Source organism: Narcine bancroftii, chromosome 13 (genome assembly GCF_036971445.1).
Source record: "Narcine bancroftii isolate sNarBan1 chromosome 13, sNarBan1.hap1, whole genome shotgun sequence".
Taxonomy (NCBI): Eukaryota; Metazoa; Chordata; class Chondrichthyes; order Torpediniformes; family Narcinidae; genus Narcine; species Narcine bancroftii.
The window spans coordinates 28045660-28064911 of NC_091481.1; the positions used below are offsets into that span (position 1 = coordinate 28045660).

The following is a 19252-nucleotide window of genomic DNA, read 5'->3' on the forward strand; positions in this document are numbered from 1 at the left end:
TTCTTTGCCGCTGTGCATGCATTGTATGAAGTTACAGTCTGAGGCAATTTTTTTTTTTGCAAGACAAGCCTAATTATTGATAAATCCGCTTGGTTAGAAAACACCTAAAAGACATCCAGAATCAGTCACAGTACATACGGAACTCCAATTTCGAAGAGATTGTTTTGAATAAGTTGCTTTCCAAGCATAATAATGCTGAGCTGGATACAGAGTTCAATCAGGCAACCGCCAGGGGCACACTGGTTGGAAGTGAAGGGAAAGTAAAAATGTTTTATTTTGCAACACAGTACAAGCATCATTAAAGATTATAATATGGCAAATTCCACAGAAGTATACAATACTACAGCAACAAGTCATGGAAAATATTGCCACTTTTTCTTACCTCTTCCATCCGATAGTTAAGAAAGACATAAACATATCCTCCAGGTCGACCGACCAACCTGCCAAGATAATATACCAATCATACACTATACATACAACTGTGGCTCATCACATTAAAAATATGCTGGAAAACTCAGCAGGTTACACAGCGTTTCTTATGGTAAAGATAAACAACCAATGTTCTGGGCCTGATCCCTTTGTTGAGATGGATCTTGTATATTTACCGTAAAGAGTGCTGCCCGACCTGCTGAGTTCCTCCAACACTTTTGTGTATTTAAATGACATTCACAGCATCTGCAGACTTTCCTGTTTAACTCTTATCATTTGTCCATTTTAACATGTTATGGATTTGAAAACTAAGTATATCAAAGTGGTCAATTGGAAGATCACAATATTAGGACCTCTCCAAGGTTGAGCTGTTCACAACTACAGTAGCATAGGATTTCCTTTACACGCACAGCTAGTCCTCTGTGAGACTGACCACTTGGGATGAAGAAGTGTGCTTTTTCTGAAAATAGGAGATATAACAAAACTCACCTTGGGCAGTAATGTAAATTAAGTAGGTTTTCTAGCTGATTATAGTGTGGGTTGATATTAACTTCTGGGTTGAAGTTAATATTCCATTAACCTCAATAGGACTGAAGATGAAGTGGAGTATATAACAACAATAGCTTGTATTTCCATGCAGAAAAAAAAATTCAGAAGCAGGAAAATTATCAAGCGGCGGTGGGGGGGGGGGGGGGGGCAACTGTCAATTACCATTCCATCATGAGAGAAATCTATCACTATTAATGGCAACTTTTTGTCTCAAATGTAAATTTCCCTATTCTTTTCAATGCTTGAATCAAATAAATGAAGGTTGAAGAAGAAAATGACAGTTCAGTGGAACTCAGTCTGGGTTAACGAACAGTTCATAATTCCAAATGAGTCACCAGGTCAGAGGCTCGGCATTCAGTACAAGCTTTTAAGGTTATCATTGAATTTTCTGGCTGGTTTCCCTGATCAACTTCCAATTTTGGAGGAAGATTTTCAGAAATCTTAGACACACCAAATGAACAGAATTTTTTAAAAACATGCTTTGAATTATGCACAAGCCAATCAAGAGCATTTAAAATTCAATGCACTTCTTCTTTTCAAAGAACATAAAATTATTGAAATTTACCGTCCTTTAAAAAAGGCCACATAGAAAATAGGAGCATAAGAGTTGACAAATTTTAACAGGAATGCCTTCAGAATTAATCTTTCTTCAAAAATCTTTTCTGTTTTTGGCACTTCTGTAAAAAGAAAACAAGTAGAAAATAAACAAATATGAGTATTTGATAAATAATGTCAGAAAAATGTTTAAAACTCTGATTTCAATGTCATCTCAACTTGAATATCAAGCTTTAATGTTTACGTTTTTTTTTTAAAAAGAACTTTGCATTCAGTTGGGATTAAAAATCTGGAGGCCAATAGTTTTCGCGGCCGTAAGTGCTACTGTATGGAGGCCCACTCACTGATTACATTGAGCAGGGAGAGGAATAAATATTATATGACCATAAGACATAGGAGCAGACATAGCAGAAATAGAGTCATGTAGTAGATAAACCAGACTTGGAACAGCTTCAATTATATTAAATGACTAATAATGCAGCAAACAAGTTGTGCATTATCTTTTTCAATCACATCACAGTAAATAGGATCTTCTGGGCCATGAGCCCGTGCAGGATAATTGCACCCTTGTGAACAATTAACCTCACCCCCCTATCTCTTTGGAATGTGGGAGGAAACCATGCAATCACAGGGAGAATGCACAAACTCCTCACAGACAATGCTGGTTTCCAACTGGGGTTGTGGATGCTCTAACAGCATTGAGATAGCCATCTGATAAATTATCAGAGTTTGATCATAACGGGTCTGAACTTGCTTTATTCCTCCCCATATCAATGAAACAACAATCCAATAACAACTTGAGTTACCACTAAGGACTATACTCTAGACTGGACAAGTTGTAGTAAATTTGCCACAGAGTCTGAAATCTGGGGTAACAGGTCCCACTTTGGAGACGAGCTCCAATGCAGTCTTAGACCGATGTGCAATGAGGATGGGGAGTGGCAATGCAATAGGTGTCATTTTTTTAAGATGAGAAACTGAAGACAACATTTTGCCTGTTCTTTCATTGAATTAAATAGGTCATGTGGAATTTTTCCAAGAAGAGCAGAAGTGGTTACTACTGTTATCTCAGCCAGATGATGCAAAGATAGGTGGAGGAGCAGGTAGTGTACAGGAAACACTGAGGCTGCAAAAGGACTTGGGACAGATTAGGAGAATGGGCCGAGAAGTGGCAAGTGAATTATAATGTTGGGAAGTGTACAGTCATGTACTTTGGTAGAAAAAATAAACAGTATTCTTTAAAATGGGGAGAAAATTGAAAATAACCAGATGCAAAGAAAATTTTGCAGGATCGTCTGAAGGTAAACTTTCACGTTGAGACGGTGATGAAGGCGGCAAATGCAATGCGGCATTCATTTCAAGAGGAATAGAATATAAAAGCAGGATGTGATGTGGAGACTATAGCCTACTGGTGAGACCTCACTTGGAGTATTGTGAGCAGTTTTGAGCTCCTCATTTAATACAAATTGTCCTGACATTGGAGAGGGTTCAAAGTAGATTGATTCAGGGAATGAAAGACTTATCATAGGAGGAGTGTTTGACGGCTCTTGGCCTGTATTCATTAGAATTTAGGAGAATGAGAGGGGGATCTCATTGAAACATTTCAAATGTTGAAAGGCATGGACAGAGTAGGTTACTTCCTATTGTGGGAGAACGTAGGACAAGAGGGCACAACTGCAGGACGCCTGCTTAGAACAGAGATGCAGATGAGTTTCTTCAGCCAGAGTGGTAAATCTGGGAAATTTGTTGCCACAGGTGGTTGTGGAGGCCAGGTTATTGGATGTAGTTGATGGGTTCTTGTTTAGCTAGGGCATCAAAGATTATGGGATGAAGGCCAGGTAGCCGAGCTGTGTGGGAAAATGGATGAGCTCATGACTGAATGGTAGGGAAAACTCAATGGGCTGAATAACCAATGTCTACTCCTTATGTCTTATGGTCATATAATATTTATTCCTCTCCCTGCTCAATGTAACCTTCCACGTAGAAATCCACGTTGAGAGTTCTTTAATCATAAAGTAGCATTTATGGCCGCAAAAACCATTGGCCTCCAGATTTTTAATCCCAACAGAATGCAAAGTTCTTTTTTATTAAAATACTATACACGCAATTTTCTTTACTGTTTCAAAAATTCTCATTACAATATTAACAAGGTGGACTCAAGATGGTTCACCAGGAGCACTGACCCATTTCCTTCACTATGCCAGCATTGATTCTTTGCCTCATGCCTGATGGATCCAGAAACATGGACTTACCCATTTTAGTCAGCCATTCAGCAACTGCTCCATAGATCTCATCTAGGATCAGGATCAACAACAGGTTAATGATGACAGCTGTTGCGGTCACTGTGACTCTGATGTTTGATTTTGTGCCCTCGTGTGTACTCATTACCATGGCTGCTGCTATGGAGATTCGATATATAATCACTCCAAAGACAGCAGAAAATGTCAGACCAATCTGCACAGAAGAAAGCATCAGAGGTTGATTTGCATTCACCAATTACATTTTGAGCAAGTGCCTCCAACAAGCACAGCTTTTGTTGAGCTTGAAGCCCTTTTCATTTTGACATCTTTCAAAAATAAAACTAAACTGAATTCATTCGGTATAACATTGCTTAAGACTGATTTTGCCGAGACGAAAGTCCTGCCAATCCTACCATGAACAGAATAGAGACGAAATTCCCAAGGTAGCCAAGAACACGATCCCTCCAGGTTAGCTTCTCATTTTCAGCCTGTTTGGTTGGAGGAGGTGAAAGGGGAAAGAAAAAAAGCATCTGTTTAGTGACTAACAAGCAGTCATTGAGAGGCTATGCTACAATTTCGCTTGGAGCTCAGTTAGGACATCAAAGTTATGTATGTATAGATTCACTTCCAATTTACCATAGATAACCATATAACAATGACAGCATTGAAACAGGCCATTTGGTCCTTCTAGTCCACACCAAATTAAGTCCTCTCCTCTAGTCCCACCTACCTGCACCTTGCCCATGACTCTCCATTCCCCTCCCATCCATATACCTATCCAATTTTTCCTTAAATGACAAAATGGACCCTCCCACCACTACTTCTCCCAGAAGCTCATTACACACAGCTACCACTCTGAGTAAAGAAGTTATCCCTCATGTTACTTCTAAACTTTTGCCTCTTAACTCATGACCTCTTGTTTCAATCTCTCCTACTCTCAATGAAAAAAGCTGCTCCACATCAACTCTATCTATCCCCCTCATAATCTTAAATACCTCTATCAAATGCCCTCTCAACCTTCTGCTCTCCAAAGAATAAAGACCTAATTTGCTCAAACTTTCTTTGTAATCTAGATGCTGAAACCCAGGTAACATTTTGGTAAATCTTCTTTGCAATCTTCTACCTTGTTGATATCCTTCCAATAATTCAGTGACCAGAACTGCACACAGTACTCTAAATTTGGCCTCACCAATGCCTTGAACAGTCTCAACATCACTTCCCAACTCCTGTATTCTATGCTTTAATATATAAAGGCCAGCATACAAAAAGCCTTCTTTACCACATGAGATTCTACCTTCAGGGAACGATGCACCATTATTCCTAGATCTTTCTGCTCCACTGCATTCCTCAATGCCCTCTCATTTACTACATATGTCCTATTTTGATTATTCCTACGAAAATGAGCGCTTCACACTTATCAGTATTAAACTCCATCTGCCATCTTTCAGCCCACTCTTCTAAGCACTCCAAATCCCTCTACAATCTTTGAGAATCTTCTTCACTATCCACAATTCCACCTATTTTAGTATCATCTGCATACTTACTAATCAATGTTACCACCCCATCCTCCAGATAATTAATGAATATGACAAACAGCAAGGATCCAATACAGATCCCTGAGGTACACCGCTTCTCACTGGCCTCCAGCCTGACAAACAGTTATCCACCTTGACTCTCTGGCACCTCCCTTCCAGCCACTGTTGAATCCATTTGACTATCTCATAATTACTACCTAATGACTGAACCTTCCTAACTAACCTTCCATGTGGAACCTTATCAAAGGCCTTACTGATCTACCCTCAACAACATTCCTAGTCACCTCTTCAAATATTCAACAAGATTGGTCACACATGACCTTCCACACAGAAATCCATGTTGAGAGTTCCTAATCAGACTCTCTCTCTCCAGATACTTGTGCATATACTCTCTCTAAGAAGTATATACCACAGACGTCAAACGTAACTGGCCAAAATTTGGTAGGCTTACTCCTAGAACTCTTTTTAAACAAAGGTACCACATGTGCAACACGCCAATCCTCTGGCACTATACCTATCTCTAATGACATTTGAAAAACCACTGTCAAAGCCTCTATTTCCTCACTAATTTCTCTTAAGGACCTGGAGAAAATCCCAACAGGACCTGGAGACTTATCCACCTTAATATGCTTCAAAAGCTCCAGTACTTCCTCTTTCTTAATCACTCCCATTCAGAGAGAGTTGAACAATTTCTGCTGTCATGCTAATTGATAAGTATTCTTCAAGCCAAATCTGTCCAGGTTAACTGCTATTAAAAGGAGTATAATTGGCTGAGTAACTGTCTCCGCTTGTCTATCGATCTACAGTTGACTCTTGTTTTTAAAAAGTGAACATTCTGGAAATATTTGGCACGCAAATCACACTTGTAGGGAGTGAAAATGAGTCGGGGGGTGCTTTTCTTCACACGGGTGCTGCCTAACCTCCTGGGCATTTTTTATCTCAGATATCCAACATCTGCAGATAATTTTGATGTTCTATCTTATTTTGTCTGCATGTGTTTCTCACTGGCCATCCACTTGTCTGTCGCTAGCTTCGGAAAACTTAGTCTGATGATTTACTAAATTAAATCCATCAGGTCATTAGCAATGAACATTTGCAATGTGCTAAATCCTGGTGGAAGCTCATTTGAGCCTTTGTATTGACAGAAGGAGTTCAGAAGCACAGGAAGAAAAGCAACATCTCCAGACTAGATTTAAAACTGTTTTTTTTCCCCAACAGAAAGATAGACTGCAGCGACGTGATATGTTTCAATGTAATCTCAGTATCGAAAATGCAAAGCGCAAAAGTAGCTTGAAGTCTGCACGTGCAGTTTCTGCTCTGAATGTTGGTGCATTTTCCCATCTCCCCAAGTCCTTTCTGTTTCCTTGTGTCTCCTTTCAGATACATTCCCACAGCTTATCTTTGCAGTTCATAATTTGTTCTTGAGTAATTTTAAATAAGAACCGAAAATGTTGTTGATACTCAGCAAATTGGGGGGGAATTGGTAGAGAGAGTTAATTGACTTTCAAAGTCCATCCAGAAGAAAGAGCATACAAATTTGTTAATTGACCTTGAGGGCAGAAATTAAATAGTTCTATTACCAGTGTGAGTATCTCCTGATGGGAGCATAGGACTTTGACATTCAGTCCTTTGAGCCTACTCCAACAGTCAACATGATCATGACAAACCATCCAAATTCATTACCCTTGTTTATTCTTCATATCCCATGATCCTTCAAGCCTTCAAAAGAAATCTAACTTTTATTAAAATACCCATTCCTCTGGCTTCCCGCTAATCTTTCAAATACTAAATGCCTTCTCATTTGCTTTTCGACTGTCCCTAACTTCCCTTGTCAGCCCTGGTTCCACCACCCTGCATTTAGAATACTTCTTTTGGATGAGGCAATCTTTCAAATTATCTCAAGAAACCCCTGCCATTGCTGCTCTACCATTTCTTCCCCCCCCCCCCACTCCACCCCACTAGGGTCCCCTTCCCATCAACTTTGATCAGCTCCTCTCTCATGCTTACCTGAACTGGCATTTCAATAAGATGTGTAATCTTGGATGTTCAGCTCACAGCCACATTTCTGTTATTTCCCCACAAAGTTATGGCTTCCAATTTCTAGCTACGTTTTAAACTCAACTGCCTTGTTTCTTACACTGCAACACCTTCAGTCTCATGTTCACCACCCTTCTCACATATCTCCATGTTATTCTTTTCAAACTCTGTCCTATCTTTTATTCTGGAGACTTCAATAACCTCTTCTGCCACTTTCCTTCCCTTTAACTTAATCTATACTTTTCCAATCTATGGAGCCCACTCCTGCTATTAATGATGGATTAATCCCATGGGTGTGACCATATTAGGCATGCTGTTTAAATACTCGGTGATGCCTGAGAGCCATCCAATTGGATTGTGCTTTTGTGCAATCTGTTCTTCCATCCTAACTTCATGGTAGTAAACAGTTGAGGCTTTTGCTGGTGGGCTTCAGGGGGAAATGAGGCTGGAATTTGGGGGAGTGTGGGGAATGTAATGGTGCATGTTGGGATCTTGGATTGACAGCTGGCAATTTAAAGTGGCGGCCCTTCAGTTGTTGGTTGAGAAGGAGTTGCTGATTCAAGGAGCAGTGGCATTTTTATTTGCAAGAAGGGTCACCTTGTAATGGTGACTGGGATGCAGAGAGACAGGAGGAGGTGGAGAGCCTGCCACATTTGGGGCAGGGGGAAGGGGGGGTTAATCAGTTGATGGCCTGTAATAGGTAAACATACAGAAATCCTGGAGGAACTCAGCTGGTCTTGCAGCGTCAATAGGAAGTTAAAAATATATTATTGACACCTCGGGTCTGAGCCCTTCCTCAAGGAATAAGCAAAGTAAATTGTTCCTCCAACTTTTCTGTGCATTTTTACCATAATCATAGCATCTGCAAACTTTCACGTTTCAGTCTGTAATAGATGTTGGGTTAGAAAACAAACGCGTTCAACCCTTTCAATCGTAAATCTTTTTTATGCACGTGGGCCAGAAAGAACAGCAACACAAGGTTAAGTTTCCAGCCACACAGTTTAACACAGACTGATAATTGATGAAGAGGGACTGTTTGGACCTGCCTTGATGCAGGTTTACTGTAACCTGACCTTGGCTTATTTAATACATTTTTTTTAAACCTTGACACAAGTAACAGATTCACAGTGACCGTTTAGATTCCCAAAAACTATTCAGGCTAAATTCAGTTTATTTATTTTATTGAAGAGCAAGAGGAATCCAAAAGTTTTCATTGTTTCTGTTTGCCTTGTCAGCTTCTTTATGAATGACAGTATGTTTATGAAGGAAATTGTCAGATTTTAAGGCATAGAGGAAAATAAATGCTGGAATAAGCAGGTGATATTTATGGAAAGAAAGGCTTTCTTAGTTGATACTGTCCAATAACTTAACACAACATCTGCAAAAAAAAAACCTCAATCACCCAACATTCTGCTTCCATCATTTTTCTTGTATGGTTTAATGAGAGATTGTTCCAGTTTGATTTTTTTTAATGTAACCATCAGATGAAATAATACCCTTATGATTCACTTTCCCTGCCCAAAGGGAACTGCTCACCCATATAACCACAAGCAGGTTGTCTTCTGCTATCTGAACCATGCAGACATATCATCACACCGCTATAATTGTTGCCAGCAAATTGATCATGTGAGCGATGGCTACATCGATTCTGCAAAGCAACTATTAATGAGTTTTAGTTATGCTTTTGATTAATCTAATATTTTACAGTACAGGGAAATGATTTTGCAAAGTCTTAGAGGGCATGAGACCAGAAAGCTTACTGCACCAGTAATGACTCTTGGAAAGTATTATTCAATCAGACTTGCCCGATCTGGTTTATCCTCAGATGCTGCTTTGTTTTCATATTGCATTAAAAATTGGTTGTGATAATTTAGGACATACAGCTTGATTGGAGAATACACATTGTGGACTGATGTAGGAGGCATTCCCCTTTAAGTCCATTACTTTTGATTTGATATTAGAGCCCTTAGCAATTGCTCTAATATTTTAGAGGGATCCAGAGGAAGGGTATTGAACATAAGGTTTCTTTATATCCAGATGATCTATTGTTTTTTGTTTCTAATCCAGAGGTTTCCTTGCTTAGTATATTAACTTTGTTCTCTCATACTAGTCATTTTTATGGATATAAATTGAATCTACATAAAAGTAAACTTTTACCTTTGAATGATTCTTTATCAAATTATACTAATTTTCCTTTTAAGATTGTGGAAAAACAATGTTCCTATTCTGGTATTATAATCAATAGGAGCTACAAAAATCTTTTTTAAGGAAAATGTTTCTCCTTTATTTAATGGTGGATTGGCATTTCCCAGTTTTGGATTATATTATTGGGCAGTCACTGTATATAAGTTAATTCTTTTGTTCTATTTTGATAATTTGGTTGACAGCCCTTTATAGATAGAAATGGAATTGAATCTTCAAAAGAATACTTCTCTGTTAGAAATTTTAAGTTTCTGCTTATCCTCCTCTTTATATAAGATAACTAATAATCTGATAATTAAACATAGTTAAAGAATATTGACACAATTCAGAAGTTTTTTAAAATTTTGGAATTTTTCCCTTGCTAGTCCCATTATATCGAATCACCTTTTTTTTTAACCTTCTTTGCAGGATACAGTTTTTTAATAATTGACATAGATTGGTATTAAATGTTTCAAATGCCTTTTTATTCATAATGGTTTAGCTTCTTTGGAACAATTGGTGGCAAAATTTAACTTGCCAAATATATATTTTTTAGATATTTACAAGTTAGACATTTTGCTCAATGTCAATTCCTTATTTTCCACAAATTCCTGAGGCTAATATTCTTGATTTACTTTTGGATTTTTAACTTTCTCACAAAGTTTAATGTCTCTTCTTTATAATAATTTAGTTGATTTAGAACAGCCTCATTAGTTAAGATCAAGAGTGATTTGGAACAGCATTTGAATCTTTCATTTTCTGATGAGGTTTGGGATTCCATTTGCAATTTGATTAATGAGCATAATGCTGTTTATTGAAATTTAAAGTAGCCCATAGGGTACATTAGTTTGTTTTATTCAGATATAAATCCTCACGTGACAAATGTAAAATTGCCGAAACTTCCTTGGTTCACGAGTTTGGGTTTTGCTCTAGTCCAGAAAAAATTTGGAAAGATATTTTTCACACATATCGGTGATTCTTAAGGTTAAATTGGAACCTTGCCCTTTAATTGCTCTGTTTGGGATATCGGATAATGATGATGTTTTATTGACTTCATCTCAAAACCAAATTTTGTCTTTTATTTCATTGATGTGCAATGTTGATCAATGGAAAGATAGCACTCCACTACACACATACAATGGTTAAATGATTCTACGTCTTGTTTAAGCTTATATTTAAAAAAAAAATTAGATATGCCATGAAAGATTCAAATACTAATTTTTCCAAGACATGGGGGATTTTTATGGACTACTGCCATAATTTAAATTATTAAGACTGTTCTAAACCTTGATATTGTGCTGTTGGTTTCTGAGTTGTCGTCACTCGAAACTCACATGGTAAGTTTTTTCTAACCTTGTCAAGTAGAAGTGATTTTGATTAAAGGGGTTTTTCTTTTTTTCATTGATTACTTTATTTAAAATATAACTGCTCTGCTTGGGGGTTTTTCAAAATATAAATTTATTCTGTCCTTTATGGTTGTGCTTTGGAATTCATTTTTATGAGTACACTTGCAGGTGATTTTTGTTTCTTTTTTCCAAGGCATATTCCATAATTGTACTGTACAAACTTATTGTTATTGAAATTTAAAACTTTTTAAATTTTTTTTTAAAAAGGAGGCATTGCCTTGTATGCTATGTAAATGGTTTGCATTTGAAAGCACATTTTTTGAATTTTGCAAACAATGGAAAATATCACAAGATAATATGTATCTTGCAAGGTACCATCCACATTTAGGAGTGCAGAGAGAGGTTATTGAAATGAGCAGGTGAACTCCATGTGCAGCTGGTCAAAGCAAAGAATGAAGTGATCCACTTCAGCATGGAGTGGCCAAGTTAATTAAATAGGTTACTTAGAATGGGGTGTAAAGGGAACGGAATATGAAAGTAGATGATAAATAATTGCTGAACCCTTGCGTCTCAGATATGGGTATAGGCAATGATGAGAAACAGTTGGATTTGGAAAGCAGAACCTGAAGCAGATGTTAGTGATCTGCAAATAAAATTATTAGAATGAGGTGACATTTTGTCATGTGGACTGATCCTTGGGTCTCGAGCACATATTCTGAAAGGGTGGTGAAAGCACGTTCCTTAGAAGCTTTCAAAGGCCAATTAGATTCACTGAGTCAGAGAGGCAGGGTGGAAAACAAGTCCTTCAGCCTACTGAACAAGCTGTTCACACTCATCCTGCACTAAAACTCAATGGGTATTAAGGTTCGAGATTATTGGGAATAATGTAGCACCAGGGCATCAATATTCTTCCACTCCTAAATCTACAGCAGGTTAAACAAACTGTTAATAATGCTTTAGAATTCAATGATTCTAGCGATTCTGATTTGTCCTTTTCCAAAACCAAGGAGTTAAAAAATTTTTTTAAAAAGCAAGCATGGGGTGGGTGAGGGGTAGAAGAATTAAGCCACATATTGCAAAGTGTGGCTTTTACCCATGGCCTTTTAAGCTCTAAGATGCTAAATGTAACAAATTACAAGTTAAGTCATGCACTCTGGGCAAATGTGGCAGCCAACAAGTATGTTGGAGTTATCAAGAGGCACATGTTAGATGGGAGACTGGCTAAGGTTACTGGTTTTATTTTTGACTAATGTCAAAGGACCCAAATTTACTTTTCATCCACTGCACTGGAAGTACAGCAGTGTTTTTAAAAGCTTGGCTGTTTGTTCCAAGTTTCCATTAAGACTGGAAGATTGTTTGTTCGTCCCTGCCCCCTGGTGGCATAAAACAATAAGCTCAGAGTCTGAATTTATTGTCATGAACAAGTCATGAAATTCTGAGTTCTGAAGCATCGTCATAGAGCAAATTTCATATTTAAAAACCACCTTCCAACAATAAATATATATTTTTTTTAAATAGTGCACGAAAAGTAAGACAGTGTCTTTGATTAATTGATTATTCAGGAATCTGATGGCAGCGGGGGAAGAAGCTGTCCTTGTGCAGTTGTGTGCTCAATTAGGTTCCTGTACACTTTTCCCGATGATAGCAGAGTGAAGAGAAGAGGGCATGGCCTGAGGATAGAGGCTGCTTTTTTTAAAGACATTGCCTCATGTAGATGTCCCCGATGGAGTGAAGTCTGGTGCCTGTGATGTCACAGGCCGAGTTAACACTCTGGAGTTTTTTTTCTTGTCCTGAGATTTGGCGCCTCCATACCAGACAGTGGTGGAACCAGCCAGAATGCTCTCCACAGTACATCTGTAGAAGTTTTCGAGAGACTTCGGTGACATACAAAACCTCCTCAAACACTTCAAATATGTAGCTGCTGGTGAGCCTTCCTCATGATGGCATCAACACGGAGTCTCTAGGACAGATCCTTGGAAATGTTGACATCCAGAAATTTGAGGTTCTTGACCCTCTCCACTATTGAGCCCATGATGAGGACTGGGTCGTGTTCCCCTGACTTCCTCCTGAAGTCCACAATCATCTTGGTTTTGCTCATGTTGAGTCCAAGGCTTTTAGTGTGATACCATTCGACGAGCTGGTCTATCATCCTCCTATACCCTTCCTCAGTACTGTTAGTGATTCTGCCGACAACTGAGGTGTCATTGACAAATATTTAGATAGCATTGGAACTGTACCTGGCCACAAAGTCATGGGTGTATAATGAGTAGAGCAGTGGGCTAAGCACGCATCCTTGAGGTGTACCTGTGTTGATAATTAGTGAGGAGAAGACGTTGTTTCCAATTCATACTGACTGTGGTCTTCCCATGAGAAAGTCAAGGATCCAGTTGTGGGATGGGGTCTGTACCTTCTTAACCGGCAGTGAGGGAAGAATGCTTTTGCAATTTAAATTATAGTTGATGAAGAGCAGACAGATGTATGCATGAATCGCTGTTTTCGAGGTGTTCCAGAGATGAGTGAAGAGCCAGCAATAATGCATCTATTGTGGAGTGATTATGACGATAGGAGAATTGCAGTGCATCCAGATCTTTGCTTTGGTACGTGTCAATTCTGGCCATGACCGTCCTCTCAAAGCATTTAATCACAGTAAAAGTTAGTGCTATTGAGTGATAGTCGAAGTGGTGTAAGCTTGTGTTTGTAGGCAATCTAGACAGGAAGCATGGTTTTAAGCTAGTGCTATTGAGCAATAGTCAAAGTGGTGTAAGCTTGCGTTTGTAGGCAATCTAGACAGGAAGCATGGCTTTAAGCTAGTGCTATTGAGCGATAGTCGAAGTGGTGTAAGCTTGCGTTTGTAGGCAATCTAGACAGGAAGCATGGCTTTATGAGGCAGCTCACTCTGCTGTTCCTGAGCACTGTGATGTTTGATGCACTTTTCAAGTGGGTGGGAACCTCTAACTGCAGTAATGAGAGGCTGAAAATGTCCATGAACACTCCAGATAGTTGGTTAGTGCAGATTTTCGGTTCCCTGCCTGGTATGCCGTCAGGCCTCACGAGGGTTCAACTCTTGAATGATGTTCTGACGTAATCTTTAGGGACAGATATCACAGGGTCCTTGGCCTTTGCAGGGATCCTGGTAGCTGTTTGATTCTCCTTCTCAAAGCTTTCCCACATAAAGAAGCCAACATTACAAACTCTGGTAAACTGAACACCGCTAAGTTGTATAATGCATGAATAACATCTTGATCTCATCATTATTTTGAGGTTTTTCAAATAATTCTGAGTATTCTCATAACAGGATAACTGATTAAGCTGCAAACGATACTACTAAAGCTGGTCGCAATGGTCGCTCCTTGTGTTATTCATCACTTGCCCACTCAACTCCCACTTGTGTAACATGAAGGCTTGAACTGATTACAGAGTAAAGAACAGTGAGAATTCTGCCTCTAGGGATTCTCACTCTGGGGTTCCTCTCCGATTCAGCCGCGACTTCAGATTTAGACTTTAGTTGTACACAATTTACAAACCCAAGTACAACAATTACAAGTGCTCAGCACATGGCTGGATTTCCCAAGACACCTCATGGCACCTGGCACTGCTGTTAAAAACACAGCCTAGTAAAACCACACTCCTTGGTTGGCAAGCAGAAGGTGGATTTTACATCACAAATTGCAAGAATACTAGAGCTTGACTATTCCAAGCCTGTCACATTCGATTAAGATAACAGGTCATCGAAACGCCCCCTTCCTGCTTGTCAAACTTGCTCAGGAAGGACTGGGTGCCAGATTAGGACTTCTGCCTAACTGCTTTGTGCACTGATATTTCCTATTCAGAGAGATGGTGTAAGATTCCACACAGAAACAGCTAATTATGTGACCTTGTAAACACCAGGAATCCAATAATTGGGTTGCTTTGAACTGCAGTACTGTAGGCACCAGAGGGATTAAGTCTCCGAACTACACCTGAGACACCACAAAGGAATAGTTATTAAAAAGATCATCAACCTGGGCTACTCAACAACCAAGCATAGTTCTTCTAATAGAGAGTAACATGATGGCTTCTTGTCTGACAGCCCCTTGTTGGGTTCCATAGCTTCCCCTACTCATTCTTGTTGCCCCTGATCCAAATTTCATCGTTTCTTTTATTGAAAGCTCCCGGGCCATAATTGGTGACCGAGTATTCTCCAAATATTGTGCAGATGCCTTGTCCCATCTTGGACCATGAACACTATACACTCGCTAGCACATTTACATTGGGATTACACTCTGGACGATACTGCTCTGCACACCTTCAGGATATGACTTGACTGCTGGGGCTCTCAGTTCTGCATCACTCACTTTAAGTTTACTGTAACTTTTTAAGCATACATCATGTCCCTGTTGATGACACGATTCTGCTTAGAGTTTATTCAGTTACTGCACGAGTTGGCTCCATATCTATTTCATCACCCACACTGTCTCCACAGACCTACACTTCCAACTAAGCTTCACCGTATATTCCGTTCAAGTGTATGTCTTTCTCCTTCACATTCCATTATCCACCATGTAAATTTCACCTCTCTCAAAACTCGGCTTCCCGTTTCCTGCTCCACTCTATCTTGTTCACCTGCTCCATGCAGGGTGGAAGTATTCTCGGTACTCTTCGCTCTTCAAGCAGGGTGGAAGTATTCTAGGTACTCTTTGCTCTTCAAGCAGGGTGGAAGTATTCTAGGTACTCCGCTCTTCAAGCAGGGTGGAAGTATTCTAGGTACTCTTCGCTCTTCAAGCAGGGTGGAAGTATTCTAGGTACTCTTCGCTCTTCAAGCAGGGTGGAAGTATTCTAGGTACTCTTCGCTCTTCAAGCAGGGTGGAAGCATTCTAGGTACTCCGCTCTTCAAGCAGGGTGGAAGTATTCTAGGTACTCTTCGTTCTTCAAGCAGGGTGGAAGTATTCTAGGTACTCTTCGCTCTTCAAGCAGGGTGGAAGTATTCTAGGTACTCTTCGCTCTTCAAGCAGGGTGGAAGTATTCTAGGTACTCCGCTCTTCAAGCAGGGTGGAAGTATTCTAGGTACTCTTCGCTCTTCAAGCAGGGTGGAAGTATTCTAGGTACTCTTCGCTCTTCAAGCAGGGTGGAAGTATTCTAGGTACTCTTCGCTCTTCAAGCAGGGTGGAAGTATTCTAGGTACTCTTCGCTCCTCAAGCAGGGTGGAAGTATTCTAGGTACTCCGCTCTTCAAGCAGGGTGGAAGTATTCTAGGTACTCCGCTCTTCAAGCAGGGTGGAAGAATTCTAGGTACTCTTCGCTCTTCAAGCAGGGTGGAAGAATTCTAGGTACTCTTCACTCTTCAAGCAGGATGGAAGTATTCTAGGTACTCTTTGCTCTTCAAGCTTACTTTCCAAAATGCAACATGGTTACTGAGATCCCCTCATATGAAATGGTGGCACGGTTGGTGCAATGCCTTTACAGCGCCAGTGACCGGGACTGGGATTTGAATCCTGCGCTGTCTGTAATGAGCTTGTACGTACTCCCCATGTCTGTGTCGGCTCCGGTGTCCTGCCACTGTTCAAAATGTACCAGGGGTTGTAGGTTAATTGGGTGAAAATTGGATGGCACGGACCTGTGGGCTGAAATGGCCTGTAATCACGCTGCATGTCTACATTTAAATTTAAAATAAAAATATTGTGCCATCAAGTTCTTTTGAGGAATCTTATCAAAATTCTGGCATTAGAAGAGAAAAATTAGGTGCTCTCCAACAGACATTTGGCCACTATTTTTTTCTTTTTCTGTATCTTATTATTCACTTAGAACACAAACCAGATTAATCATTGGTCCCTTTTAAACTACAGCACCTGGGAAGCCCTTCCTGGGATCAGGGTGCAATTACAGGGGCAAAGGTGCTGGAAGATCGACCCATTAAATCGCCAACCTGACAACTTAAGGGGGATCCCGCCCCTGCAATGACGTGTCACCAGAAGTACTGCCGGATGTTTGGATGCTGGCTGCCCGGTGACGCACCCATGCAAGCGCTGATGTCACTGGAATAAATGGGTCAGCCATTTTCCTGTTCAAATCGCCTGTGAACGTGACCTAGGTAAGTTTAACTGGGCTACCTCTGAGGTAGGTCAGGGACCAGGTTGGGTTCTGATGAGGTTGACTGGGTTGAACCATTTTTAACTGCCACGTAACTGGGACACCAACTGGGAAATTTGCCTGGTTAACTGCATTTTACACGCCAGTTGGAAAGGGCCTATTGTGCGGAAGAGGTGACCAGATGACTGTGTGTTCCTTCGAGCTGAGATGTTGCAAATCTCAATGGAATGGAGGATGTTACCACTTTGTAGCTTTCTGTTTCTCTCACTTCACTTGAGGCTAAAATGAGTACAGCCAGCTTGCTCTTCTCTTTAAATGTTTCCCCTTTTATTTCTCAGATAAACAAGCACCTCAGTACGACCACAACACCATTTACACATTTGTTGACAATACCAAAGTAGCGGGCTGTATAAAAAAAGGGGCAATGAGCCAGCATACAGGAGGGACTTGTCTGATATGGTGCACCAACAACAACCTCTCAGTCAATGTCACCAAAAATAAGGAGCTGATTAGGAAGGGAAAATCAGAGGTGTACGATCCAGTGATCATTGGGTAATCAGAGGGAAAGAAGGTGAGAAAATTTAAATTCCTGGAGTCAGTATCTCAGAGGACCTTTCCTGGACACAACATACTAATGTATCATGAAGAAAGCAGGTCATCTCTTCTACTTACTCAAGAATTTGTGGGGATTCGGTACGACATCAGAAACCTTTGCAAACTTCTTCACGAGCAGTGGAAATGTCTAATGTATGGGAATACAACTACCTCTGAGCAAAAAGCCCTTTCAAAGGTAGTGACGCAGCCAATTACATCACAGGCAAATCTCGGCCCACCATTGAAAAACATCTACATGGAATGCTGTCATCAGAGAATACAGTGATCATTAAGGATTCATACCACTCATTACACACTCTGTCTCACTACTGCCATCAGAAACCTCACAAAGATTAGCGTATAAAGAGCCGTTGTCATACCCACACTCCTGTTCGGCTCCGAATCATGGGTCCTCTACCGGCATCACCTATGGCTCCTAGAACGCTTCCACCAGCGTTGTCTCCGCTCCATCCTCAACATTCATTGGAGTGACTTCATCCCTAACATCAAAGTACTCGAGATGGCAGAGGCCGACAGCATCGAATCCACGCTGCTGAAGATCCAACTGCGCTGGGTAGGTCACGTCTCCAGAATGGAGGACCATCGCCTTCCCAAGATCGTATTATATGGCGAGCTCTCCACTGGCCACCGAGACAGAGGTGCACCAAAGAAGAGGTACAAGGACTGCCTAAAGAAATCTCTTGGTGCCTGCCACATTGACCACCACCAGTGGGCTGATCTCGCCTCAAACCGTGCATCTTGTCGCCTCACAGTTCGGCGGGCAGCAACCTCCTTTGAAGAAGACCGCAGAGCCCACCTCACTGACAAAAGACAAAGGAGGAAAAACCCAACACCCAACCCCAACCAACCAATTTTCCCCTGCAACCGTGTCTGCCTGTCCCGCATCGGACTTGTCAGCCACAAACGAGCCTGCAGCTGACGTGGACTTTTACCCCCTCCATAAATCTTCGTCCGCGAAGCCAAGCCAAAGAAAAAATAGGAACCATAAAGACTTGTACCACCAGGTTCAGGAACGGCTGCTACCCCTCCATCATCAATACAAACTCAATCAGGGACTCATTTAAGGTCGCTTACTTTGCACATTATTTATTACTGAATATATTTTTTCTACGTTTTTTGCCTACATTTTTCTTTATTTACTTACTTTCTTTTATATACATATCTTTTTCTTGAGTACAGTTTACATTATCAATAGTAGGGATTCTGCCTGGCCTGCAGGATGAAGGATCTTCAGATTATATGTGATATCATGTATGTATTCTGACGATAAATTTAAATTGAACCTCTTTAAGAAGAAAACTATGTGCTCCGCCTAATTACAACATTCATTCCAAATTCCTGATTTAGAAATTAGCTCTCATCTTCCTTTCATTAAAAGTCCTATTGTCAAAATATTATGAAATTATAATATCTGCCAAAATATATTATCTGTTTAGGATTATGGCACTCGTCAGGGACCCTCAAGTCAGCACTTGACTGCTGATTAACTACTAGACTGGCATGGTTAACGTAACAGTAACAGCGCCAGTGATCGGGACCAGGGTTCGAATCCCATGCTGTCTATAAGGAGTTTGTATATTCTCCCTGTCCTCCCACTGTTTAAAATGTACTGGGAATGTCGATTAATTGGGTATAAATTGAGCAGCATAGATTCATGGGGTGAAATGGCCTGTTACCATGCTGTATGTTTAAATTTATAT

General features: G+C 40.3%; 1 protein-coding gene across 2 annotated transcripts in view; it reads right to left on the bottom strand.

Annotated features, from left to right (window-relative positions):
• Window positions 1–19252, bottom strand: part of LOC138748961 (anoctamin-2-like) — a 98319-nt gene that overhangs the window by 16983 nt on the left and 62084 nt on the right. For both annotated transcript variants that reach the window (XM_069909930.1, XM_069909931.1), the window contains 5 exons: window positions 4187–4261; window positions 3786–3987; window positions 1544–1655; window positions 383–440; window positions 139–239 (listed from right to left, as the gene is read on the bottom strand). In XM_069909930.1, coding sequence (XP_069766031.1) covers window positions 139–239; window positions 383–440; window positions 1544–1655; window positions 3786–3987; window positions 4187–4261 — 548 coding nt within the window. The remainder of the gene's footprint in view (window positions 1–138; window positions 240–382; window positions 441–1543; window positions 1656–3785; window positions 3988–4186; window positions 4262–19252) is intronic.